General features: G+C 43.8%; 1 protein-coding gene across 2 annotated transcripts in view; it reads right to left on the bottom strand.

Annotated features, from left to right (window-relative positions):
* Positions 1 to 1,271: 1,271 nt before the first annotated feature.
* LOC137299367 (zinc finger and BTB domain-containing protein 7A-like) overlaps positions 1,272 to 27,804 on the bottom strand; it is a 130,025-nt gene continuing 103,492 nt past the window's right edge. For both annotated transcript variants that reach the window (XM_067968060.1, XM_067968061.1), the window contains 2 exons: positions 24,775 to 25,929; positions 1,272 to 8,722 (listed from right to left, as the gene is read on the bottom strand). In XM_067968060.1, coding sequence (XP_067824161.1) covers positions 8,242 to 8,722; positions 24,775 to 25,929 — 1,636 coding nt within the window. In that variant the 3' untranslated portion in view covers positions 1,272 to 8,241. The remainder of the gene's footprint in view (positions 8,723 to 24,774; positions 25,930 to 27,804) is intronic.

The following is a 27,804-nucleotide window of genomic DNA, read 5'->3' as shown; positions in this document are numbered from 1 at the left end:
TTTTGTTGGAATTTTTTTGGTTGTAAAATTCAAAAGGACGTGCAACAGTGCACTCAAATGAAATATGAAACTAAAAAAAGAAATTGGGAAAAAAATGTTTAAAAATGGGCAGAAAAATTCAAAGTGTACAATATATGCATAACAGTACTCAATTTCTTTGGATTTTTTTTCAGTATAAAAACTAAGTAAGTATTTTGGACTACGCTGATTGATTTAGTGGTTTTATTTACAACAATAAAATTTACCAATAGCCCAAAGTGCAATTTTTATATTCTCTCTCTTTCGCTCCCCAGCTTAAGAGTCTATGCGCACATAAAGTATGGAATGTTACCTCTGTGCTTTAGCAATGAATTATACATGAGATGCCACTCCACTTCTAGGCCCCTGTGCTGATGCGCCATTTTGTTTTGGAATAATCAACGGAAACTCATGAAACACAACAGGAAGTTTTCTAAATCCAATTTTAGCCTGTCTTACTGCATCACAATAGTAACAATCCTAATTTTCCCAGAGGATAAACTACAATGAGGAGGGGCCGGAGAAACACTAAACACAAGAATAGTCAGGGACGCAGAAAGGCCGTTCAGCCCATCGAAGGCCATCTCTCTAAGACACTGACTCTCTCAACACAGCATCCAACTACACCTCGAAATACCTCAGTGTTTTCACCTCTACAATGCTGCCTGTCAGACCATTCCAAACCTTTGGTCACTCTGAGTTACGAGCTTCTTTCCGATATATCTTAAATTTACTTTTCACCAATTTCTAATGGTCTCTGGCCCTACTTGAAAAAGTAACCTAGATTTACTTTATCTACACCATTTAATTTTTTTATACGCTTTAGTGAGATGCCCGCTTAACCGCCTATGTAATGTAAAGACTAAGCTCCTCTAATCATTCTTCATAGCTTGTCGCCTTTACACGTGGGATCAGTCTCATTGCTCTTCTCTGCACCCTCTCCGATGCACCATGGTTATTTGGCTTTCTCAAATTGCACAATCTGATTTTCCATTAAAACTACCACATGAAAAGAGTCAAGGTGGCTTAAAATCATTCATCCTAATGTGTGGTATAAACAAAAAGGGATACATTTAAGGTGTGATGTGGAGATGCCGGTGATGGACTGGGGTTGACAAATGTAAAAAATCTTACAACGCCAGGTTATAGTCCAACAATTTTATTTGAAAATCACAAGCTTTGAGGCTTTCTCCTTCGTCAGGTGTAGGAGAAAGCCTCCGAAATCTTGTGATTTTCAAATAAAATTGTTGGACTATAACCTGGTGTTGTAAGATTCTTTACATTTAAGGTGACAGTAACCCTTCTGATCTCAAAGACCCTAATGTCATGCGATATTAGAGCAATCACTCCTGGCTGAAGAGGAGAAAAGATTTTGAATAAACCAACATACAATGCAGGTATGGTACTAGGCAGTGATTCTGGGCTGTGGTAGGATTTCTGACATGCTTGCGTACGAATACTGGCCACATGATATAGAAGAGCCAAGTTGGATATTCAACTGGCATTGATTAATTGGGTAAAAATGCACAGATTTAAAGATGATTAGGTTGTCCAGAAGTCAAAAAGAAATAAATTTGACGATTGTTATTTTGTGATTAAAGCAATCACATTTTAAAGGATGAATTTCCTCCGGTTGATAACTTTACGCAAGTTCAAGGCAGCACTTGTTCTACCAAATTACTGAGAGGAGGAATTACACCCTGATAATTTTTCCATGAAGTGTTTTGCAGACACTAATTTAAAATATTTGGAAACAGCCAGCACTGTTGTAGTTTCTGCCCCTCATTCTAAAACTTACATGAACATTAAACTTAAATTTTAGTCATTATGGGTAGTTATATTTATCTCCCTACATCACTGTAAACTGGCACCCAGGAATGGGCAAAGGTGGGCCTAGCAGTGTGCAAGAAAATGTATCCATTAATCCACGCAGGATGGTTAAGTAATAGCCGTGAACTCATTAAAAATAATTAAAATTCCTCAACTGAAATAGTTTTCTCAATTACTGTTCGCAGGATGCCTGTAAGTACAACCTCCGCCTTTTCTTACAACTGCTAAAGGAGTTAATCATCTTCCCAGGAACCACAGCTGAAATGATGCCAAAACAGAGCCTTTACTAGTTAAGGGGCGTGTTTACACTACAGCTTAATGCTAAAGTTGCGACGTAACTCTGGAATCATGGTCCAACCTGATTCTGGAAAGAGGCAGAGTGGGACTCCCTGGAGAGGGCAGTCTCTCACCACATACCATTTGACACGATACGGTGTTCAAATGCAGTGTGGCGTCAAACCAGCTTTACAAATGCTTGGGGTGGGTCCCCTTCAACCTCCTGGACACTGTTAAATTAACTCCGCAGTTTAAAAATGTTTAAAGGGCGTGAACACCGCTTCCTGCACTGTCTAAATATTTAAATGTTAACTGCTGGGCGAAGAGCTCCGCGTCATGTATACAGGCACAGAGCTCTCCTGGGCAGGACACAAAGATCCAATCAGAGCACTGCCTGACTGAAATCTGTTAGCTGCGGTTCAAACGCATCAAAGGATCGAGCCATTGTCTATCAGAGATCCGCACACACCTGCACACCATCAAATTGAAAGCTCTGAACACTCCCCTGCTCTCCTCCCCACCCCCTCCCTCATACGTTTCAAAATGTTTTGAGAACAAAAGAAATAAATAAAGACAGTTGTGTTTTATTCAGGGTTAGGGAGATTTTACTGGTCCCAGCTGAACTCAAAAGCTTCGACTGTACGTTTTCAGAAACACAAGCTGTTTATTCGGGGCCTCATTATTATAAAATTTCTGTTTTCTTTGGAAATTTTTTTTGTGCTCATGGATGTCAGTACTTTTCTACTTTTACCACTCGAGTTCAGATGGAAATCTCTCCCCCCCCCATTCTGCCCCATCAACGTGCTTTAACACTACACTGGTAAGACATCTCCCTGCAACATCAGTGTGATGGTGCCATTTCCCACAGCACACGTCAGAGTGGCCCAAGACTGACATTTTGCACCAATTTAATATGAATTAGATTGGATTATGGGACATTTTGTGTTGTATTCTTGCTGACTAGGAACTAAGTTAAGACTGCCCCAAGATCATTTTGCACAGGGCCACAGAGTGAGGCCCTTCATCCCAGGCATCATTCTGGACTGGATTTGAACCCAAGTTCCAGGAATGAAAGGGCAGTTTACTAACCCACTATACTGCCTACGTCCCTGGAGCAGGATTATGTATTTTTAAATGTTCCTGATGAAGAGCTAAGGGACCTGGGAGGAACTAACACTACATCTTCTGCTGAGTCAAAGGTCTGTGACCTGGACACAACTTGGCAGTGTGCAGGTGAAGGGGCTACATGGAGGTTAAAAATAGTTCAAATGTACTGATTTAAGAAACGCTCCTTCCCATTTAACCGCTTTACAATTATTGCAAACTGTAAAACATGATATTTATCAGTAAAAATACTATGTGATGATCATTTTGAATGATGTAATTCTTTTTAAGATTGGTAAAATTCTCTTTACATTAGGGATAGTGGGTTGTTTAGAACCAAAGTCAAAATCATGTTGACCTAATACTGACTACATTTGACTGAATGGGGCATATTTAGGATATTAAAACATTTGTTAATACCACATATTTCGAATGACTGATCATTGCCCTCCACGCTCCCAGTCATAGGGACCCCAGTTTTGATCAGTACTGCCCTAACGTGTCTCCACTGACACTGAATTAGGGTTGACAATTCTACAGGATTGTCCTTGACTCCCCAGGAATTCAAGATTAATCTCCTGGATGCTGCTGTGAGCAACCCAGGTGAAAATTCATTGGGACATTTTAAAATTTTCTTTGAAGACTTTTGTTTATTAGTTATAAAAATATTGGAGATATCTCTACCTCTCTCCTCTAAGTCGATCCTTAAAACCTACCTCTTTGACCAAGCTTTTGGTCACTTGTCCTAATATCTCTATGTGGCTCGGTGTCAAATTTTGTCAGATAATGCCCGTGAAGCGCCTTGGGATGTTTTACTACGTTAAAAGATGCTATATAGATGCAAGTTGTTGTTGTTGTTGAGACAGGATAAAAGGCTGTTTGACCGGGCAGGGTGATTGAAGGTGGGAGGTCATATGATGAAACCCTCCAGGAATACATCTGACCATAGTTGGCAACCCTACACTGGATGGGGGCTACTGATGTACTGAGGAGGCTTCCCATCACTACAACTGGAGTGATTCTCATCAATTCTCAGCCAGGGCTCGAACACAAGAGCACGGGAGATGCACTGTTCACAGCTCATCCTGCTACGAGTATGTTCAAGCTGGCTGATCACTGAGAAATCTGTACAGGCATCCACAAGGCTGCCCTTCTAGTGAAATGGGGAGGTGGAGGGCAAGAATGATCAAATGGAAGAGACAAATATAAGTCCAGGAATTAAGTAGATGGTTTCACACTCAGCAATTTACTCTTAGACAACTGTGCCGCACACATTATATAGAGTGGTCACTAGTGAAATAAATCATTTAATATATATTTGGGGGAGGAAGAGAGCAGAAAGAGATATATACTCTGCAACTAAATGTTTTGGTCATTAAACATTTGCTTTATTCACAGAAATTAGTTTTTATGCAAAGACTTTACATTCACAAATTGTTAAAAGCGAGACTTGTTTGTGGTATTTTCCCCCTCCCAAACTAATTTCGGAATACTAAATTAAACTGTGCAAGTAGGACAGGGGAACACAGGTTCCAACTAGTGAAAGGTGAGTTTAAGACTGATAGCAGGAGGCACTTCTTCACACAGAGAGTGATCATTACATGGAATGGACTCTGAGCAGTGGTGGAGGCAAAGGCCCTGGAATCATTTAAGAAACAACTAGATGCAGTAATTGGGGGAGGGGGGAGGAGAAGTGTAGAGTTGTTCTGGATGGATGATTTAAGATGGGCCGAATGGCCTTCCTCGTGTGATTATAGAGAAACTGAAGGAAGTCATCAGCTACTCGCTACTTTGGATCCAACAGCACCTGAAACCCAATGTTCACTTTCCTTCATCCTACCAAAAGAAAAACCCGCCCAACAATTTAAATTTTACTGCCTGGCTTCAGTACATCGAGTGTGTCAAGGGGACGATTATGGTAGGAGAGCTTCTTTAAACCCAGACCAAATGCAATATTATGCCAGAGAGGGGAGGGGGCAGAGAGTGCAGATTACAGTAATTCAGTGACTCGACACAAAAATTCAAAGAGACTGGAGATTGGGGGGGGGGGGGGGGAAGAGAAAAAGAGAGAAGATCTTTTATATATATATATATATATATATATATATATATATATATATATCTCCACAGATACATACATACATATTTGATTGCCCACAGACAAAGATATGGCTCCTCTTCTAATCACTCTGGTCATCCAAAATGAATTACTTAGTAATGCCATGGGGCACAAGTATTTGCAAAGGATATGGCTCTGAACCTGATCTAGAAGGGTTAGTTGTTCAGTAAGTCCAATTAAATAGTCCAGTAGTTTTCCATACCAGCCCATAACTTCAAAGTTAGACTAACTAATGCTGTGTTTCATGAGAGTTCCAAGTACAATGTTAGTCTAGAATTCATACAACACTTTATCACATTCATCACTGGGATACAAGAAGTTAACAAATCTGCACAAATACATGACGAGCCTCTTCATTTGACACTCTCAAATATACCACATCCCCGCATATAACATGCATTTTTTTTTACAGCTCCCTCTAGAATAAAGAAACCATATTTAAAAAGAAAAAATTTAAATAAAAAGAGAACCCCCTCTATAACACACGCCTTGTTCAAACACACTTTCATACAGATCCCAAAGATAGCATTATAGAGAGGGTCTATGGTGTGTGTAATAATGACAAAATGCTCTGAACACAAATATATATATATATATAGAATTGAGCTTCGACTGTTGGTATCTTGACCGTGCTGACTATTCACCAACCAGAAATATATGCTGAAGGTGTATTCTGCACCTAACAGTGCCTGTTCGTGCATGTTGAAGATTTTTTAGTGCAAAAATAAGGAATGTGGTAAAATGTTGCCTGTAGTGGTGTCTAACATTCTTTCCCCTCTAAGCTCCCACATCTGCTCCTTTTCACACGGCGCTGAAATACACATCTTGCCCCACAACTTCACTATCAAAAAGTAAAGGTCAATCCATTAAATAAAATCTTATTAAGTGAAATATATATTATTTACACACCCACACTAGGACTTGTTAGCCAGAGCGATGCCCCCAATGTTGCTTCAGTTCTCCATATGAGACTGGATATGGTTTGGAGGGAACAAGACCAACTGGAGAAAATGTTGTGGCCAGCCTGCCCTGGTCAACCAATCAAAATCAATGAGCAGTTATAAGAAAGGAGCTGGCTATTCAATTAAACGGTCAATAGAGATTGGGCGCTTCCCTCATCAATTATAAACTCCAAACCTATTGTTGCATGATAGAGTTTAAACATAGCATATATTCTAAAAATGTTATTAGAACACTCCTCTCCTAAATGTCCACCAATCTCTAAAACTCTACTGTAAATAAATAGTCAGCAGACTCTCCAATTCCAACCATGCTGGATTGGTGTGAATGCCTTTGAAGGTTGTATTTGGCAGCTTTAGGCATTCTAGTTGGTAGTTAAGTTTCTGATAGTAACTGGAGGAGTTATTATAGAAATGCTTTCATCTCAGAGGCTCACCATCCCTTTTTCCTGTGAGCTCTTTCAGAGCAGCAACCAAAAAAGGGAGTTTTAGGACCTAGGCAGCTCTTAAGCACACCCACAACACATGCCTTATAGCCAAGTTACCTCCGATGCAGGCTGTATTGGGCAAAAGCCTTCATCTTCTTGCTTGGATATACTCTGACAAAGCCAAAATTGTACTTTTAGGCAAGAGTGTTGTGTAGCCAAATTTAGTTACCTGAAAACAAAAGGCTGTGTGAGGCCACAGTTACCTGACAAATACTCATTATTAACTGGGATGAAGGCTCTTCTCTTCAACAACGCATCAGGCCTCTAGGATTTCTCAACATCTCACAAGGTTTGCAAAAGGGAATTGCCAGAAAATTAATTTGCATTTTCTGCCATAAAATTAAATAAAACCTGATTAAATTTTGTCTTAAATTACTTTGCAATCTCATTTTCTTTCCCCCCTGCCTCATATGGACCAAACTGATCAACACTGGGCGAGGGCCTTGTATGACTGTAGCCCAAATTGAGCTCTCGGCTATAAGTGCAATGAGCTTAGAGGGTCTATATAATTATGTTACAAAATAGAATTAGTAGTTTTCTCACCCTTTCCCTTTCTCCATATTTGATTGATTAGGGATATCACTTGTAAACATTTTTACAAAGGGTCCTGATCCACATACTGATGGAACCCTCTGTATAAAAGTGCTAGGCCGTCCAAATTTATTGCTAACCTGAAAAGGTGTAAGCCCTTCCCATATACCATTTCACTCCCGAATCCTTTCAAATTCACTATTGTCACACACGCTGTACATTCAGTAAACGTTCTTTAAAAAACAACTCAATTCTTAGATTTTAAACCCATTTGCAAAACAGCAAAAGGTTTTTTCTTTTAAAATAAAAATTACTTGGAACCTGACTTTAGAAACAAAAAACTAAATTTTCTTTTAAAAACGCTAAGAAACTTGTTTTACTATAATCAATCTCATTACAGCTGTTCCTGTCCTGTGTTTGTACTGTATAAGTTTGAACATTAAAAAATAAAAGCTACTTACACCAAACTATGAATTTTTAAAAAATCATAATTTAACGTTACTTTCTAGTTAATTAAAATTAGAAGTTGACCAATGCTAATACTGGGTACCTGTGGCGATATTAAGGTGAGTACCTGTATTAGCCTTGGCCGCTGATACATTTATCAATTAACATCATTCGAATTGGGAGTCAGCAAGCATCTAACTTTGTACCAAGGATCAGGCTATGTGCATCAATACTCAGCAGTTACCAGGGCCTGAAGAGTGTAGCATAGGTCAACTCCTACTTAAGATTCTAGCAGTGATTTCCTTTGTCTTAACTGTAAAACAAGAGGTCTAGCACTGTACTACCAAGCTATTTGTGAATTAAAGTAAAAAATCCTTCTTGCCCATTTTTGTTTAAAAAGGATGAGGAACTACTAATAGAAGGTTTGTGTCCCTTTTCCCCGCCCACCTCCCTGTTACCATGATTTGGTTTAGCTTTCGCACAATTGGCTTTTGCTATCCTCAATCAAATCCTCGTCTACATTCAGCCGCTCGGGCTCTTCATTCTCCAAAATCTTGGAACAATCTTCTTCAGATCGATCTTCAAAGTGCTGTTGGTTGCTGTTTTCTTCCAACTCCATGCTCAGATTGGCAGCCTCCTCCCCGATGCCCTCTCCACAACCAGGATCGTTTGACCCCCCCGACACAAGGCCGCTGGTGTCCCTCACCCGAGGCTTGCGTCCCCTTGTGGAGGGTGTGCCGTTGCAGCCCTCCTTTTTAAGGTGCCTGTGCAGGTGGTCCGAGCGGACGAAGGTCTTGAAGCAGGCATCGCACTGGTAGGGGCGGAGGCCTGTGTGGACGCGCATGTGATTCTTCAGATCGTAGTTGTGAGCAAACGCAGCTCCGCACTCAATACACAAGTAGGGCTTCTCTCCCGTGTGCTTCCTCATATGAACTTTTAACTTGTCCTGTCTATACAACAGAAGAAAAAGGCACAGGTTAGAAACAAAAGCAAGTACAAGAATGTGTGGACTATGAAAAGTCTATTGGGTGGTTCAGGCCTGCTCCTTTCACAAGCCACATACAATCTGGCCCCATGACAGATTCCATGTAACTTGTTTAGCCGCCTAAGGGAACATGGTGAAAGATTTCTCCTGACCCAACCCTCAGAGATTGAGCAAATCTCTAGAACATTCTATAATCTACACACATTTTAACCCAAAGCTTTTCTTGGCCTACTCACCACTCTACTTACTGCTCTATTAAACCGTAGTGGTGTTTGGACTGGGGGTCTCAGATCCTCCTCTAGGTTTCTCCATTTAAAACCCCCACCCCCCGCGTTCACCCTGACCCAATGCTTTGCACAGGCATTTTGTGTTTAACTGAGCACTTCATCAGGTATTTACCATGACAATCTTTAATTCTGTGCCTAAACAGATAATTATCCATCTCTTTTTTTAAAGCGATTAATCAGGCCCATTAAAGGCACTAATACAGGGTTGATAAAATATCAGAAATTCCAGGAAACAATGCCCTTTGAAGAACGGAATTCAGGATTTAGCAAAATTATTTTACAGGTTTCACATTCAAAGCAGCAAGGGCGTAGTCAGAGATGGGAAAAGTGTATGTGTGAACATGTGGGCAGTTGTGCAGCAAGAACATCGGGTGGGGGAAGGGATCGGGGGCAGGTTCAGACATAACATTAACATCTGCCACCTCAGGCCATTTATACAGGGGGCGAAGACTCCAACATGCAATGGTATAGTAAGCACGATAGTTTGCATGCATTTCTCCTCTCCCTGCTATCCCTGGGTTCTGCGTGGCAACCTGCTCCTAGGACTCCAGTGCTGCCAAGTTTCAGCTCGCCCTTTAAAAGAGCTCGAGACAATTCTGAATCAGAATGAGATTCCGTGCAAGGGACAACGATGTAATATCAAAACAACTGATAAAGGCTTTCCAAAACAACTTCAGCGGGAACGGTGATGCCTTTTTAACACCGAATGATTACCATCTGAAGCAGAGATGGGATTTGAGCTCAGTTCCTTCTGTGACATTTTCTGCCCCAGGCTATTTATCGAGGAGTTGTGGTGGGTCTCAATCCTGCTGATAATGGTCCTCGGCGCGTCAGTATGGTTTGAAAAAGAGTTGACGTTTTACAAGATATTTAATGGAAACATTTCAATAAATTATTTTGTTGCCAAAATCCCCAGTGTGTGTGTTGAGCTGGAGATACATGGGGGGGATTTGGCACTTCTACACATCTGTAAAGAGGGGAATTTTCAAGGGCAGAATTTTTACCAGAGCAAGTTCAATGATAAAATTATGTGGCTTAAAAAGTTTTTACCTGGCGATTTGGGTGCCATTTCTTAATAAACATGACAGCCAGTAACAATGGTTCGATTTTAAGGACAAAAGGGGTAGAAGTGGAATCCAGAAAAATGAAATCCTGATGTAGAGAATATTTTCAGCTTTCTAGCATCAGCATTACAGTGGAGACGATGCAGGAGTAAGGGTTCTCTTACTAAAAGAGCCTGTGACCGGTTCAGCAACATAACACAGTGTTTACCACCACACGACTGAGGATACACCCAGCAATGTGCCTATTAGAGGGTACAGTGGGTGGGGGCAAGGAACAAGCCATAGTATTGTACAATTGCAGTTCCAGAAGTGATAGGAACATGTGAGCTGTAAGCTTGTTACTGAGAATGGCCCATATACAAATGTTTTCAGATTAATTTTCCTATCCCTCGGGGTCTTTCTACAGAAACTCCTTTGAAAGTGTAGCGGTCATGTGTTCTGGTAGCTCGGACTTCCATTTGTACTTTACTGATTATTAACCAGCGGAGGATTTCTGACCCCTGTCCCGCGAGTGCAGTTGGATGCAGGCTGTGCCTTATCTGCCAGTGCTAATCATGCGAACTGATGGTTAGTCACTTCTCCTCACTGATGGCCACAGCCTGCCAGTTGAGGTAGTGGTCCAGGATGTAGCTGCTGCCGTATCGGAGCACTATCAGGAGCTAAAGATGATCGGAGGTGGTGGGGGGTGGAGCACGAATTCGAACCAAGCTCGGACATCCAGGAGATGCGGCTGCCTAGAGGGGAGAGGTGACATCTCTGCCTGGGCTCTCCATCTCTGTTCAATCATTACTCCTCAGTAGTGATTATTATGGGTGGGGCTTTTTTTGTGGAAGAACCAACCCCCTTCCACTACTTCATTTCCCTGTTTTTTCTGCAACGAGCAGCTAGAGCCGAGAGTGCAGGCACACAACCTGCTCATTGGCCTCCAACCAATGCCGCTAGGGGTGGACAACAGCACAGTGAACACCCATGTTCCACGTCAGAGAGCGCACTGGTCTAAATTAATTTTGTTGGTGTAGACTGTGTCAATGAAATTCTAGTTGGAAATAAAACTATTTTGTATAGGCAGTATTTTGCATACATTCTAGTTGGAGGCTGGTAAGGTGGCTCAGCATACAAAGAGCTAACGGGACGATGGACACTGGCTTATCTACCACCACCAACTCCGCGCCACCATGTTGCTGATCTCAGCTGTTCCACCATGGAGAGGTACCAAGCAGAGGACTGGGGGAGGGGTGGAGGAAGGGCAGAGAACAAGGAGAGTCGTCACTGTGCTGCTATTGTTCGCCTCTAACAGCAGGCCAAGACTTTGGTCACTCACTGTTGAAGCTTGGAGTGGTGATAACATTCAGCAGTATCCTGGATGACTGAGCTATCCCGTTTAAGACTGTGCCCCTCATCCAAATTGGAAGAGGCTAGAAGAGGCACCCTAAAAATTGCCTGGTTTATCTATTCCTGGTCAGATATCTCCAGGTGATGGGGCTTCTCTGGACGTGGTCAAAACACAGTAGATAGAGTATGGAAGTGTCTACCCTCAAGAATGACTGCTTGTGTGTGGAATGAAAGAGCATTCATGAGCAAAGCAGTGTATCCAGAGTGCCTTAGTCACAAGTGAATTCTAGCACATCAACAATGCAGCTCTCAACTAGCAGAGAAAGACCTTGTAGAACGTGGAGTGGATACAGTTTTTGTAGGAGAAGCAGCTCATGAATCCTGTGAATCTGGACTGATTTCCTATCTGAGGCAGTATTGTAAATTGGCCCACCGGTCAAATCTATTAATCAGCCGATAACTAAGAGTCCAACTGAAAAGCAAGTGGTGTGCTGTCTCCATTAGCGTACATTAGTGACTCTACCACGAAAGCACCGATGAAACCAGGGATTAATTCACTCATTTTATAATGACCGAGTCATTGTCACTGCCTCAATGTCACGCATAACAAACTACACATCCTTGGTGATTTCAATATCAGACCATTACCCAGAGCAAAATTGGAAGCATTGGAGACAGCATCACCGACAGCAACGGGCTCGTTCTCACCAAGTATTTAGAAGATTGACTTGTCATCACCCTTCCAGTACACACAGTTATGGATACATGCCTCATACTATGCAATTATAGATTATGTCATTTACATGCCAGTGTGAATTCCAAGATATTCAGATATGGTGACATCTGTATCTTAGTCTTATTTTAGTCAAACGAGTGGAGGCGACTTGGACAGAAAATCTTCTAGTACTAATGAAACTCTCAATCATCGTAACTAAACTATCAACTTCCCAGAAAGACTCCAGAATCCTCCAATACAACACAAGCAAAGTGAAAGTTTATCATTAACATCACACATAGTTAGCAATGTTTAGTGGGTTCAGACCAAATGGTAGATGCTCAAACCACAGCGCTGGACACAATTGCCATATTTAGGCTAAGGCTGGTTTGACTAAAATAACAGTGAGATACAGAATCTCCAACCTGAGAAGAGATCAGTTGATGTTGGTTGATTCAGTGGTGGAGCCTCTGACTTGAGGACGCTGAGACTGAGCTCAACCAGGTGCAGCACATAAATTTGAAAAATGTTAAGTGAGTGAAGGGACGAGCCAGCAGATGTGATCCAGACATCTGCAGATAAGATAGACTGAGAACTTTTATGAAGTTCTGTGCATGAATGTAGTAACTCTAGAACTGAAATGCTGAATTGAGAACAATGGAAAGGTATATGCCTACAGAGAAATCTGAAAGCCTCAATCGGAAGAAATGTTTTAATGACCACCTGAGCAGGCCATTTAATATTGAATCAAAGTTACTGAAGACACCAGACAACACCCCAATCAGGACAACCTCCTAAACCATTCATTCACTGTCCAGGGAATAACTGCTCAAGGCGCTAATTAAGGGAACAATCACAAGCCCTCAGGACAGGATGGAATACATGCAAGAGGTTTGCATGTAAGATAGAAAATGTTAGTGAAATTGTTTAAAACAAGTATGGGATGAAGCCAAGGTACAAGATCTGAAGGGCACTTCTATTAACACTTTGCACAAACAAGAGGAGAAATCAGATTGCAGGAGTGGTACTGGATAGGATATTACTCAGCAGATTGATAGTTTTGGACTCGGACTATTCTACTGGAGACACAATGTGACTTCCAATCTGACATGGTATATATGGCAAGACAAATACAAGACATATGCAGGGAAGAGAACATAGACTTGCACAGAACTTTTGTTGACATAACACAAGCCTTCAAAAGCTGTAAAGGAAGGATCTTTGGAAACTGCTTTCCAAATCTGACTGCCCTGAAAAACGTATTAATGATCTACATGACAGCAAAACTGGGTAAAATGGTGGCGATCGGGGAAATCTCCAAACTGTTCCCTATCTTTAAAAGTGAAAGACTGCAACCTTGCACCTCATCTTTTTGGCTTCTTCTTTGTGACATGCTCAATGAGGCCGCCAGAGAGTGGACAGGGGCGGGGCGGGGTATATTTAGTTCTGTACTGATGGAAAACTATTCAATCTATGGAGGCTCCAGGCCAAGACTAAGAACAAGGAAGAAATTCTTTAGGATCTAGTCCACACTGATCTTACAGAGAATGAAAGAAACAAAGAATGAATGAACTTGTAGTTATATAACTCCTTTCACGTCCCCAGGACGTCCCAAAGTGCTTTACAGCCAATGAAGTACTTTTGAAGTGTAGTCATTGTTGTAATGTAGGAAACGCAGCAGCCAAATTGGACACAGCAAGATCCCATAAACAGAAATGAGAAAATGACTCGATAATCTGTTTAGTGATGGATAAATATGGTAAAGCCACCGGGAGAACTCTCAAATAGTGCCATTAAGTCTTGTTTGTCCACCTGAGGGGGAAGACGGGGCCTCGGTTTAACGTCTTATCCAAAAGGTGGCACCTTCGACAGTGCAGCACTCCCTCAGTACTGCACTGGGATGTCGGCCCAGATAATGTGCTCAAGTCTCTGGAGTGAGACTTGAACCCACAAACTTCTGACTCAGAGATGAGAGTGCTATCACTGAGCCAAGGCTGTCACTCTTGTAGTCCATTCAGCCCAACTAGCCCATGTTGGAGTTTATCCTCTATACGAGCAGTAGTCCAAATCCCAGTCCCCACCCTGTTCCCATATTCCTTTATTCCCTTTTCCTTTAGCCACTTATCTAACCAATTCTTAAATATTGACATGGTCTCTGCTTCAATCAGTAACTCCCCTAGGGCATTCCACAGCCTCACAACCCTCAGTGTAAAAAAAGGTTTCTCCTGCTCTCTGTCCTAAATCTCTTACATTTAATTTTTTATCCATGTCCCCTTGTTCTAGACTCGTCAAGCACTGGAAACAGTTTCCTTCCATCTATCCTGCCCCATCCCTTCATAATTTAAAACACCTCTGTATGATCATCCCTTAATCTCCTCTAATTGAAGCAGCCTCAATTTTTCAAGTCTTTCTTCATATTTGTATTTCCTCATACCAGGCAGCATCCTAGTGAAAATGCACTGTACTCTCTCTATTGCCTCAACATCCTTCCTATAGTGTGAAGCCCAAAACTGCTCACAGTATTCTAACTGTGGTATTACTAAGATTTTATATAGATTCACCATTATATCTCGGCTTCTATATTCTATACCTCGTTATAAAACACAACTTTTTTTTTTATAATGGGCTGATCCACTTGAGATGCAGCTTTTAATGACCTGTGAACCTGAATCCCCAAATCCATTTGCTCTTCAATATCACCCAGCTTTTCCCCAAAGTATAATTATTTTTTGTTTTTAATCCAAATGCACCACTTCACATTTACTGACTTTGAATTCCATCTGCTACTTTTTATACCCATTCCGCCATCTTATCAATTTCCCCTTGCAGCTTCCTTTTGACCTCAGAATTATTCATTATGCCTCCTATTTAATATTGTCTGCAAATTTGGACACCACTCCCTCTAGCCCTATATCCAAATCATTGATGTACACAGTGAACAGAAGTGGCTCCAGAACAGAACCCTGTGGGACGCTGCTACCCGCTTCTCCTAACACTGACATCTTGTCCAGATGGAGGCCATGCTGGTGAAGGTGTAAATGGAATGGGCTGTTTGAGAATGGCAGGTAACAGGCTCCACAGTCTGTTTCTACTCTGAGCCTAAGATAAATGCTCCAGTGGTAGGAAAACAAAGCTCTGAAACAGAATCTCAAGCACTATGAAATGCAGCTCAACTTCTGGCAAGTTATTGCCAAGGTCAGAGTGGAATGGATAGATTGCAATCTAATAATTCCAACAAAAAAAATCAGAATATATCAAAACCAAGACTAAATGAGAGCTCCAGGAAATGAGGCTATGCCTAGAGCATTTAGATGCAAAGTTTTACTGTGATGTGGGTGGGACCTGCACATCCCAGCTGGGTTCGATGAGCCACCAGGGCTGCCGCAGATCGATGTGTAACGGTTAACCTGTCTTGTCACTATTGTCAGGCATGGTGGAGCTACAAGAGCAAGAATCCCACAGAATGGGGTTTCCTCAAGGCCAGAGACTTCAAGGAAAATGGCAAATGTCAAAAGTGGCTTTTTGAAATTTAAAGCAGCACATTTCTTTGTAATTTTCTATTCTTTCCTTCTTTCGCTGTTCTCTACCTTCCTACCGACACCACCCCTCCCAATCATGCATCAGTCAAGAGGGAGGATATCCAGCCTGGTGAACTGGTCATGCTCGAGTGATTGGAGCCATCCTCCAGGCCATTTTGCTTCCTTTCCCAGATGATCTGACCTTGACTGATGAAACCCTCTCCTAAATCACCCCAAGAACCAGATTGGGAATACCTTATTAAAACTGAAACTCAATTTTTTTTTCTCTCCAAGTTGACAGTTGAGTGTTGCTGGGTCACCCCAAGACCAGCCGGGGCAATATCTACTGCATAGACGTTTAATGTTTTTAAAATGGAATCTGCAGTTGTCCAGTAGTGGATATGATCCACATATTTGGTTCTCTGGACAATCTGCAAAAAAATTGAAAAGTAGTTTTTTTTGAGTTGGACCTGCTGTTCCATATGGAATGAGTGCATGTACATGGGGAAAGAGTAATTAGAGCACGTACAGTTAATAGATAAAGCAAAATAAGGCCAAAGAACCACTTCTACAATTCAGACTGTAGAAAGGAAGAAATTCCTGGGCTGAACATGGTGAAACATAAAAGGTTGGTCAGAAGGGCAAAGAGATACCTGGAAAAAAAAGAGCTGCAGACACAAAACAGAACAGTAAGAAATATTTTCAGTACTTTCACAGTAAGAGGACAGAGAAGAGGTGAGAACTATTAGCATGGAGCTGAATTTGAGGATGAGCATAAGATGATGGATATTCTGAGTGATTATTTTCTTTTAGTATTCACATGGGAGAACATGAGCAATATGCCCGTCCATCAACAATCTAAAAAGAATTATTGACCAATATAAATGAGATGGAAGTCCTAAACAAATGAGAAGGGTTCAAAGCAAACAAATTCCCAGGGAGAGATGGTATTTATCCCAGAGTACTGAAAGAGACAAGGAAGGAGATTTGTGAGGCATTGATGGTGATTATGAGAGAGTGGATCATTGTGGGTCATTGCAGACTGGAAACAAGCCAATGTGATGCCCATTTTCAAACATGGCGTCGAAGCAGGTGCAGGTAACTACAGATTTATGTCTTATTTCAATATCATGGAAAATAATGGAATTGATCATCAGGAGTAAACTTGAGGATTATCTGTACATAATAACCCAGTAAACAGGAGTCAATGTGGATTCAAAAGGGGAAGGTTCTTCTGACCAACTTCCTTGATTCTTTTGAGCAAGTGACAGCCCAAATGGATAGTCGAAAGCCCTATGATGTGGTGTCCCTGGACTTCCAATGTTCCACACGAACACCTCTACAAGCTGAGCTCAAAGCTGCGGGGATTCAGGGTAAAACTTGGAACTAAGAAATTGGCTGAAGGGTAGCAAACAATGGGCACTGGTTAGAGCAGTGGGGGGAGGGGCAAAAAGAGTGCTGATTGTGGTCCCCCAGGGGCCAATACTGGAAAAACTACTGTTCCTAATTTACAATATGATTTGGACTCAGAAACTCAATGCAAATTCATCAAATTTGCAGATGTTACCAACCTTGGGATGGGCAGTTAATTCTGAGGAGACTTGTTAGGAAATAAAAATGAGTTTGACAAACTATGACAAAGTTCTGTAAAGTACTGCACGTAGAGAAAAAATATGAACAACATATGGACTCCATGAATGGTTTTGAAATAGCTAAGCATGAAATTGAAAGAGACTTGGGGTCTTGGCAGACTCAATGTTCAACTTGTCCAACCATTGCAAAGCAGCAATCAATAAATCAGATAGAATGCTAAACTATCTAGCCAAAACAGTCGCATACAAGTCAGAAAAAGCCATGCTTAACTGTATAATGTACAAGCCAGACCACACCTTGAGTAAAAAATAGCTTGCATTTATCTAGTATCTTTCATGTCCTCAGGACTACCCAACGCACTTCACAGCCAATTAATTACTTTTGAAGTGTAGTCACTATTGTTATGTAGGAAAATTCGGCAGCCAATTTGTGCTCAGAATGAAATAGCAATTAAATAAATGACTAGATAATCTGTTTTAGTGATGTTGGTTGAGGGATAAATACTGGTCAGGACACCGGGGACACCCTGCTCTTCTTCCAATAGTGTCAAGGGATCTTTTACATCCACCTTAGACAGCAAACAGGGCCTCAGTTTAACATCTCATTCAAAAGAGGGCACTTCCGACAGTGCAGCACTACCTCAGTACTGTAATGGAGTGTCAGCCTAGATTACTGTGTCTGATATGGAGTACTGTTTCTGGTTTATTCACGAGACACAAAGGAGGTATTCCAGCCCTGGGCAGCTCAGGGAAGAGTCACGAGGTTGGCCTGCTGTGTCAAGAGATCTGAGTTGCGAGGAAAGCCTGGATTCCCAACCTTTAAAGGGAGAGACCGAGAGGTGGTCTTAGAGATATGTAAGGAATCTTACAACACCAGGTTATAGTCCAACAGCTTCACCTGAAAATCACAAGCCCTCGGAGGCCTCCTCTCCCGCCAGGTGAGTGCGGGACTCCATGAAAGGGCACCGCACACACAGTCAGAGAACAATGCCTGGTGACCACCGACAATCCCTCCAACTAACGTCATCAAGGCAACCAAAGGAGCCGAACAGTGTTCAGACAGACACCACATACCAGACCACCGAACACACAAACGGTCAGAACACAAAGACAGAGAGAGAGAGAGAGAGACACGCTGGTGGGGTTACGCGCAGCGTGACATGAACCCAAGATCCTGGCCGAGGCCGTCCCCTTGGGCACGGAACCCGGCCACCAACCTCTGCTCGACGACCCTGCGTCGCCGCGTGTCTCGAAGGCCGCCCTGGAGAACGCCCACCCGAAGATCGGTGGCCGAATGTCCCCTACCGCTGAAGTGTTCCCCGACTGGGAGGGAACCCTCCTGTCTGGCGATTGTTGCGCGGTGTCTGTTCATCCGTTGTCGCAGTGTCTGCATGGTCTCGCCAATGTACCATGCTCCGGGGCATCCTTTCCTGCAACGTATGAGGTAGACAACGTTGGCCAAGTCACAGGAGTATGAACCATGTACCTGGTGGGTGGTGTCCTCTCGTGTGATGGTGGTATCTGTGTCGATGATCTGGCATGTCTTGCAGAGGTTGCTGTGGCAGGGTTGTGTGGTGTCGTGGACGCTGTTCTCCTGAAAGCTGGGTAATTTGCTGCGAACGATAGTCTGTTTGAGGTTGGGTGGCTGTTTGAAGGCGAGTAGTGGAGGCGTCGGGATGGCCTTAGCGAGGTGTTCGTCATCATTGATGACATGTTGAAGGCTGCGGAGAACATGGCGTAGTTTCTCCGCTCCGGGGAAGTACTGGACGACGAAGGGTACTCTGTTGGTTGCGTCCCGCATTTGTCTTCTGAGGAGGTCTATGCGATTTTTCGCTGTGGCCCGTCGGAACTGTTCCCCTCCCAGTCGGGGAACACCCCAGCAGTCAAGGACACCCAGCCACCGATCCCCGGGCAAGCGCCCTCCAAGGTGGCTCTCGAGACACACGACAACGCAAAATCGTCGAGCAGAAACCGATAGCCAAGTTCTGCACCCATGAGGACAGCCCCAACTGGGATCCCGGGCCCATGCCACGCTACACGCAACCCCACCAGCGGAAAAAAAGCCATCTGTCTTTAACACAACTGGCCATTCTCTCTCCCTCTCCCCCGCCCCCCCCCCGGACGCTTCTCTCTCTCTCCCCCCTCCGTCCCTGGGCTCTGACCCAGAAGCACCTGTAGTGACACCTACAGACGCTGAAAGACGCCCTCGTAAGAACAGGATATGACGCTCGACTTGTCGATCGACAGTTCCGACGGGCCACAACGAAGAATCGCATAGACCTCCTCAGAAGACAAACACGGGACGCAACCAACAGAGTACCCTTCGTCGTCCAGTACTTCCCCGGAGCGGAGAAACTACGCCATGTTCTCCGCAGCCTTTAACATATCATCGATGACGACGAACACCTCGCTAAGGCCATCCCCACACCTCCACTACTTAATTGCCCTCTGAAATGGCCTAGCAAGCCACTCAGTTGTAAAATCTCGCTACGAAAAGTCATAATAAGAATAAAACCGGACGGACCACCCGGCATCGGACCACCGGACACGACAACGGCAAAACACCAAGCCCAGTCGACCCTGCAAGGTCCTCCTTACTAACATCTGGGGACTTGTGTCAAAATTGGGAGAGCTGTCCCACAGACTAGTCAAGCAACAGCCTGACATAGCCATACTTACAGAATCATATCTTTCAGCCAACGGCCCAGACTCTTCCATCACCATCCCTGGGTATGTCCTGTCCCACCGGCAGGACAGACCCACCAGAGGTGGCGGTACAGTGATATACAGTCAGGAGGGAGTGGCCCTGGGAGTCCTCAACATTGACTCTGGACCCCATGAAATCTCATGGCATCAGGTCAAACATGGGCAAGGAAACCTCCTGCTGATTACCACCTACCGTCCTCCCTCAGCTGATGAATCAGTCCTCCTCCATGTTGAGCACCACTTGGAGGAAGCACTGAGGGTAGCAAGGGCACAGAATGTACTCTGGGTGGGAGACTTCAATGTCCATCACCAAGAGTGGCTCGGTAGCACCACTACTGACCGAGCTGGCCGAGTCCTGAAGGACATAGCTGCTAGACTGGGCCTGCGGCAGGTGGTGAGCGAACCAACACGAGGGAAAAACTTACTTGACCTCGTCCTCACCAATATACCTGTCGCAAATGCATCTGTCCATGACAGTATTGGTTGGAGTGACCACCGCACAGTCCTCGTGGAGATGAAGTCCCGTCTTCGCACTGAGGACACCATCCAACGTGTTGTGTGGCACTACCACCGTGCTAAATGGGATAGATTCAGAATGGATCTAGCAGCTCAAAACTGGGCATCCATGAGGCGCTGTGGGCCATCAGCAGCAGCAGAATTGTATTCCAGCACAATCTGTAACCTCATGGCCCGGCATATTCCTCACTCTACCATTACCAACAAGCCAGGGGATCAACCCTGGTTCAATGAGGAGTGTAGAAGAGCATGCCAGGAGCAGCACCAGGCGTACCTAAAAATGAGGTGCCAACCTGGTGAAGCTACAACACAGGACTACATGCATGCTAAACAGCGGAAGCAACATGCTATAGACAGAGCTAAGCGATTCCACAACCAACGGATCAGATCAAAGCTCTGCAGTCCTGCCACATCCAGTCGTGAATGGTGGTGGACAATTAAACAACTAACGGGAGGAGGAGGCTCTGCAAACATCCCCATTCTCAATGAAGGCGGAGTCCAGCACGTGAGTGCAAAAGACAAGGCTGAAGCGTTTGCAACCATCTTCAGCCAGAAGTGCCGAGTGGATGATCCATCTCAGCCTCCTCCCGATATCCCCACCATCGCGGAAGCCAGTCTTCGGCCAATTCGATTCACTCCACGTGATATCAAGAAACGGCTGAGTGCACTGGATACAGCAAAGGCTATGAGCCCCGACAACATCCCAGCTGTAATGCTGAAGACTTGTGCTCCAGAACTAGCTGCGCCTCTAGCCAAGCTGTTCCAGTACAGCTACAACACTGGCATCTACCCAACAATGTGGAAAATTGCCCAGGTATGTCCTGTCCACAAAAAGCAGGACAAATCCAATCCGGCCAATTACCGCCCCATCAGTCTACTCTCAATCATCAGCAAAGTGATGGAAGGTGTCGTCGACAGTGCTATCAAGCGGCACTTACTCACCAATAACCTGCTCACCGATGCTCAGTTTGGGTTCCACCAGGACCACTCGGCTCCAGACCTCATTACAGCCTTGGTCCAAACATGGACAAAAGAGCTGAATTCCAGAGGTGAGGTGAGAGTAACTGCCCTTGACATCAAGGCAGCATTTGACCGAGTGTGGCATCAAGGAGCCCTAGTAAAATTGAAGTCAATGGGAATCAGGGGGAAAACTCTCCAGTGGCTGGAGTCATACCTGGCACAAAGGAAGATGGTAGTGGTTGTTGAAGGCCAATCATCTCAGCCCCAGGGCATTGCTGCAGGAGTTCCTCAGGGCAGTGTCCTTGGCCCAACCATCTTCAGCTGCTTCATCAATGACCTTCCCTCCAAGATAAGGTCAGAAATGGGGATGTTCGCTGATGACTGCACAGTGTTCAGTTCCATTCGCAACCCCTCAGATAATGAAGCAGTCCGAGCCCGCATGCAGCAAGACCTGGACAACATCCAGGCTTGGGCTCATAAGTGGCAAGTAACATTCGCGCCAGATAAGTGCCAGGCAATCACCATCTCCAACAAGAGAGAGTCTAACCACCTCCCCTTGACATTCAACGGCATTACCATTACTGAATCCCCCACCATCAACATCCTGGGGGTCACCATTGACCAGAAACTTAACTGGACCAGCCATATAAATACTGTGGCTACGAGAGCAGGTCAGAGGCTGGGTATTCTGCGGTGATTGACTCACCTCCTGACTCCCCAAAGCCTTTCCACCATCTACAAGGCACAAGTCAGGAGTGTGATGGAATACTCTCCACTTGCCTGGATGAGTGCAGCTCCAACAACACTCAAGAAGCTCGACACCATCCAAGATAAAGCAGCCCGCTTGATTGGCACCCCATCCACCACCCTAAACATTCACTCCCTTCACCACCGGCGCACAGTGGCTGCAGTGTGCACCATCCACAGGATGCACTGCAGCAACTCGCCAAGGCTTCTTCGACAGCACCTCCCAAACCCGCGACCTCTACCACCTAGAAGGACAAGGGCAGCAGGTACATGGGAACAACACCACCTGCACGTTCCCCTCCAAGTCACACACCATCCCGACTTGGAAATATATCGCCGTTCCTTCATTGTCGTTGGGTCAAAATCCTGGAACTCCCTTCCTAACAGCACTGTGGGAGAACCGTCACCACACGGACTGCAGCGGTTCAAGAAGGTGGCTCACCACCACCTTCTCGAGGGCAATTAGGGATGGGCAATAAATGCTGGCCTCACCAGCGACGCCCACATCCCGTGAACGAATAAAAAAAAAACTACTCGCCTTCAAACAGCCACCCAACCTCAAACAGACCATCGTTCGCAGCAAATTACCCAGCTTTCAGGAGAACAGCGTCCACGACACCACACAACCCTGCCACGGCAACCTCTGCAAGACATGCCAGATCATCGACACAGATACCACCATCACACGAGAGGACACCACCCACCAGGTACATGGTTCATACTCCTGTGACTCGGCCAACGTTATCTACCTCATACGTTGCAGGAAAGGATGCCCCGGAGCATGGTACATTGGCGAGACTATGCAGACACTGCGACAACGGATGAACGGACACCGCGCAACAATCGCCAGACAGGAGGGTTCCCTCCCAGTCGGGGAACACTTTAGCAGTCAAGGACATTCAGCCACCGATCTTCGGGTAAGCGTTCTCCAAGGCGGCCTTCGAGACACACGACAACGCAAAATCGTTGAGCAGAAATTGATAGCCAAGTTCCGCACCCATGAGGACGGCCTCAACTGGGATCTTGGGTTCATGTCACGCTACACGTAACCCCACCAGCAGGGAAAAAAAAGTTATCTGTTTTTAATACAACTGGACACTCTCTCTCTCTCTCTCTCTCTCTCTCTCTGTAATCTGACCCATTGTGTATTCAGTATACTGGGATGTAATGTTTTCCGTGGCTAACCTGTCTGAACACCAACGACACCTTTGACTGGTGTGATCATGTCCCAGCCTAATATAAGCTATGCGATTTGAGAACCTTTCACTCACTCACCTGACGAAGGAGGTAAGCTCCGAAAGCTTGTGATTTTCAAATAAAACTGTTGGACTATAAGCTGGTGTTGTCAGATTCCTTACACTTGTGACTAAAGGCAAACAGAGTTAGTTACACTGTAAGCATCACCACTGAAAGAGAAAAGGGAATTCAGAGCTGCAATATGTCACAATCCAGACATTTGTGCGCAGACAATCTGAAAATGTTCCATTCCCAGTCTGTGAGATCATTAGAAAATCAATTGGACCTGTTTATATTAAAACAGCTGCTGTAAAATCCAGTGTACAAGTTGCACCTCGATGCAGGTCGTAAACCCCAAAGGAATAGCATCTGCACCAGAGCGAGTTATTGTTCCAACATACTAGTCTCAGGTGTGACGTACAACACTTTATTTTTAAAGCTAAGAACACCAAGAAACACAAGAACATGACAATCACTCAAACCAGGCTACTACTGCAGATACCCACTCTAACAACACAGTCATGCATTATTTCCACCGTTCTTTCAGTCCTGAGTAAATTTATTTAAAACCATATATAAATCTGAGTTTTAATACTTAAAGTTTGTTATCAGTATTGTTGTGGAGTCCTGTCAGTGTGCACGACAGATCTCTCAGACAACAAAATTAACAAGTTCGTGTCATGTAATCAGTGAATGGCCATTACAAAATTTCCCCCTCACTGTACTGTGCTTTATTTATTACCATATTAGTGGCCATTTCTACTTGTTTGTGAGATGAATTTATACCAATATCATGATTGGAACAGGCCATGGACGTTTAAAATATTAATTTTGGCTGCATTTGAGAATGCTGTGATGGTATTTAAATCAATGGTCACATTAGCCACCCAGTCACAATCTATAATGCTGAACATCACTAAGCTCTGCCAATACATACTGTAGGCCATTTCAGATAGAACCATGTGCCAACTTGTGATAGCAATTGAAGGAAGAGAAATGTAATAGCTGGACCCAAACTTTTCAACACTCCTAGGTCATGGGCCAGTGTGTTGTAAAAACCAGTGCCTTGGCCACCTCCCTGACAGCTCATTGATTTGATCCCGTGAGTACTGTAGCTGAGCTACGTAGTGCAGGTTCAAACCCCAGTCTGTGCCAAGTCCTATAATCTCAGCCAGCTGAAGTGCTGCAATTGGTCTTGACATTTGGTTTAGGGAGAATGAAAATCGGATAAGGTTCCTGTTCTGAATTACCATAAGCTGTGAGGAAACGAGAGAAAATGGAGAAAGAAGAAAAAGCCAACACTGAGTTAATATACTCAATACTTAAAATAATCTGATGATCTACCTTGTGAAGCGGACACCACAGATGTTACACTCGTACGGTTTTTCTCCTGTGTGAGTCCTGATGTGACGTGGCAGTTTTCCTGCTCCCTGAATCACCTTCTCACAGATCGGACACTTCTGGAATGCCTTTGCTCTCACCTTCTTCTCGCTCTTTTTGGACCAGGAAGGGTAGCCTTCACCCTCAAGTGAAGGGTTGAAAAAATTCAAGTATGAATCAAGATCATTTTCCTCTTTCACTAAATTCTTGTCATATGTCTCGTCGACTGAGTTTATAATCTGCTCGAGGAAGGCTCTGGAGGAAATGGGTTCTTCGTCTTCCTTGTTTAGCTCCGGTTTTATCTCTTCAGTTGGGGTGAAGTTTGGATGCATAGCCAGCTCTTGGTGTTCCTGAAGCCCTTCTTCCTCGTGGAGATGGAAGTCACCATAGCCTCCATTCTGGGAGGGGGAAAACGAAGGGCCAGTGACATCCTCCCTCTTGAGCCACAGAATGGGTTTGTCCACGGTTTGTGTTGGCTGGTCATTCGGCGCAGTTTCTGGATAGTCCCCTTGTGCCTTCTGTGCCAGCTCTTCACTAATTCCATTTTTAAAGTGCAGTCTTGGAAGGTCTTTCAGTTCAAGACCTGCCCATTGGCTGTCAACATGTCCATTGGCCGGGCTGCTTTGGAAGTACTCTAGATATTCTTTTGCTCTAAGGAGGTTGCTCTGATCAATTTGATCTACATAATCTGCCATCTCCTTGCTGGACAGAGCATTTGATACAAGGAGATCATGGCAGACGTTGCTCACACATTGGATCTCCAGTAGTCTTGCCGCATTTAAAATCTCATTTACATTCGAAGTGCTTATAGTCAGGGTTGCTGTGTAGGCAAACTCCAATAGTGCTGAGAGCGCTTCTGCCGTGACAAAGTCTATTTCGTAAACATTCTGTTGGTCCACGATGGCCCCCGATGTGAAGAGCTTTTTGAAGTACTGACTGCAGGCGGCAAGGACAGATCGATGGGTCCGAAATTCCTGACCATCCACTATGATTATAACATCACAGAGATAACCATAGTTCCTCTGCTCATTAAGACAACTAAGAACTTCACTGCTGTGATCTGGGAATGGGATACCTATAGGGCCATCTACTCCATTGGCCATTTTCATGGACAAAAGTCTGGAAGGGAAAAAAAAGACGAAGTTAGCTACATAATTGTGGTCACATGCAATGTTAAAAATACTAACTGATAGCATGGCTAATAGAAAGAAGAACTTGCATTTATATGGCGCCTTTCACAACCTCAAGACATCCCAAAGTACTTTACAGCCAATGAAGTACTTCTGAAATGAAGTCATTGTTGTAATGCAGCAATGGCAACGGCCAATTTGTGCACAGCAAGCTCCCACAAATAGCAGTGTGATAATGACCAGATAATCTGTTTTTTTAATGATGTTGGTTGAGGGATAAATACTGGCCAGGACTCGAGGGAGAACTCCCCAATTCTTCTTCCATCTTTTGGGATCTTTTACATCCACCTGAGAGAGCAGACGAGGCTTCGGTTTAATGTCTCATCCGAAAGGCGGCACCTCCAACAGTGCAGATCTAGTGTGTCAGTGCTCAAGTCTCTAGAGTGGGACTTGAACCTACAACCTTCTGGTTCAGAGGTGAGATTGTTGCCAACTAAGCCACAGCTGAAGCTGTAATAGGTTACAGCATTGTGCACTAAGGGTTCAGAACAGCCCAAGCTCTTAGAAATGGCACCAAATAAAGCAGCAGGTTGAGACAGTTTTTAATAACTTTGTGTTTGAATAGTTTAAGCCATGTGATATCTATGTGGCAATGTCTAAAGGAATTTCTCACCGTTAAACAGGGATTGCCATCTTGGTTTTTCTAGAACTGCAAATGCATTTTATGTAGACAGTGCTCCTTTAAGTCCTTCTAAAGCAGTATGCTTGAAACGACCTTGACAGGCTCCCAATTGCCATCATATTCGATACTGGGGAGTGACTAGTTTCAGAACAATTCCCTTTAACAGAGTAGCTATCAGAACCAAGGTAACGAATCCCCCAAAACAAATTAACACACACACACCTTACGGGAAGCAAGTCATTAGAGGAATTCAAAACTTAAAACTGTCTTTGACTAGTCTCATTTGTTCTGCTGTCTTTCTGCAGGGAATGGGAACAACTCATTTTCTCTCTTCTCCCTCCCCCTCCCATCTTCAAAAGTGCCTTCCAATTAATAATAAACTTCAGTTACCCAGAGTTAGACTGTGATGGTTAGAAGATCTGTGTTGACAAAAATTGCCTTTCTCATTCAGAAGAACCTGCGTGCATAGTCAGTTGATTTCATTTGCAGGCTGATCAACTGGAATTCTGCTCTAAACCTTTTACTGTGCGACCTTAAAATGAACCAACAGTTGAAGTATTGTCCTTTGCTGCTAAGTAATATATAACATGTAGCATTTTAACCTGAGTTGCCTCTGGTCTCAAAAGGGACAATGTTCTTGTATTAAATAATAATATTAATATTTTTAGGAAATTTTTGGAAACTCTGTTCCTTGAACGAGTTGCACCAAACGTTTTGTTGCAAAGCTGCCACAGCAAGGTAGATTAAAAAAATATAATTAGTAAATTACTTGTGGCACTGCCTATGGCGAGTTGATAAATGCAAGTTCTTTTTTTAATACAAGATGGTCCCAGAGTTAAGAGACTTCAGAAACTTGGTCCACACAGCCACCTAGTGGTCAGAGCAAGCAACCACATCATGACAGTTGACATAGCAACATTGAATGGCAAATGTTGACAAGTAAATATGACCAAAATATAGTGACAACAGGAGGTAAGGTTTGTGGACAGGAAGTGCAAACTGTACACAATATTTTTAATATATAGATAATGCCGGTGTGACATCACATCATCGTTGTGCTGATGATCAGGTCACTCACCTTCAAGTATGAGCAGTCTTTTCCAGTCCTGGATTGTCCTATGCTCCTAATGATATTGGAAGATACTGGAGGGGATTTGTTAAGTGTGTCTAGTGATGCCTAGT

Source organism: Heptranchias perlo, chromosome 29 (genome assembly GCF_035084215.1).
Source record: "Heptranchias perlo isolate sHepPer1 chromosome 29, sHepPer1.hap1, whole genome shotgun sequence".
Classification (NCBI taxonomy): domain Eukaryota; kingdom Metazoa; phylum Chordata; class Chondrichthyes; order Hexanchiformes; family Hexanchidae; genus Heptranchias; species Heptranchias perlo.
Note: the sequence above shows the minus strand (reverse complement) of the source record. Positions and strands in the feature narration are given on the sequence as shown.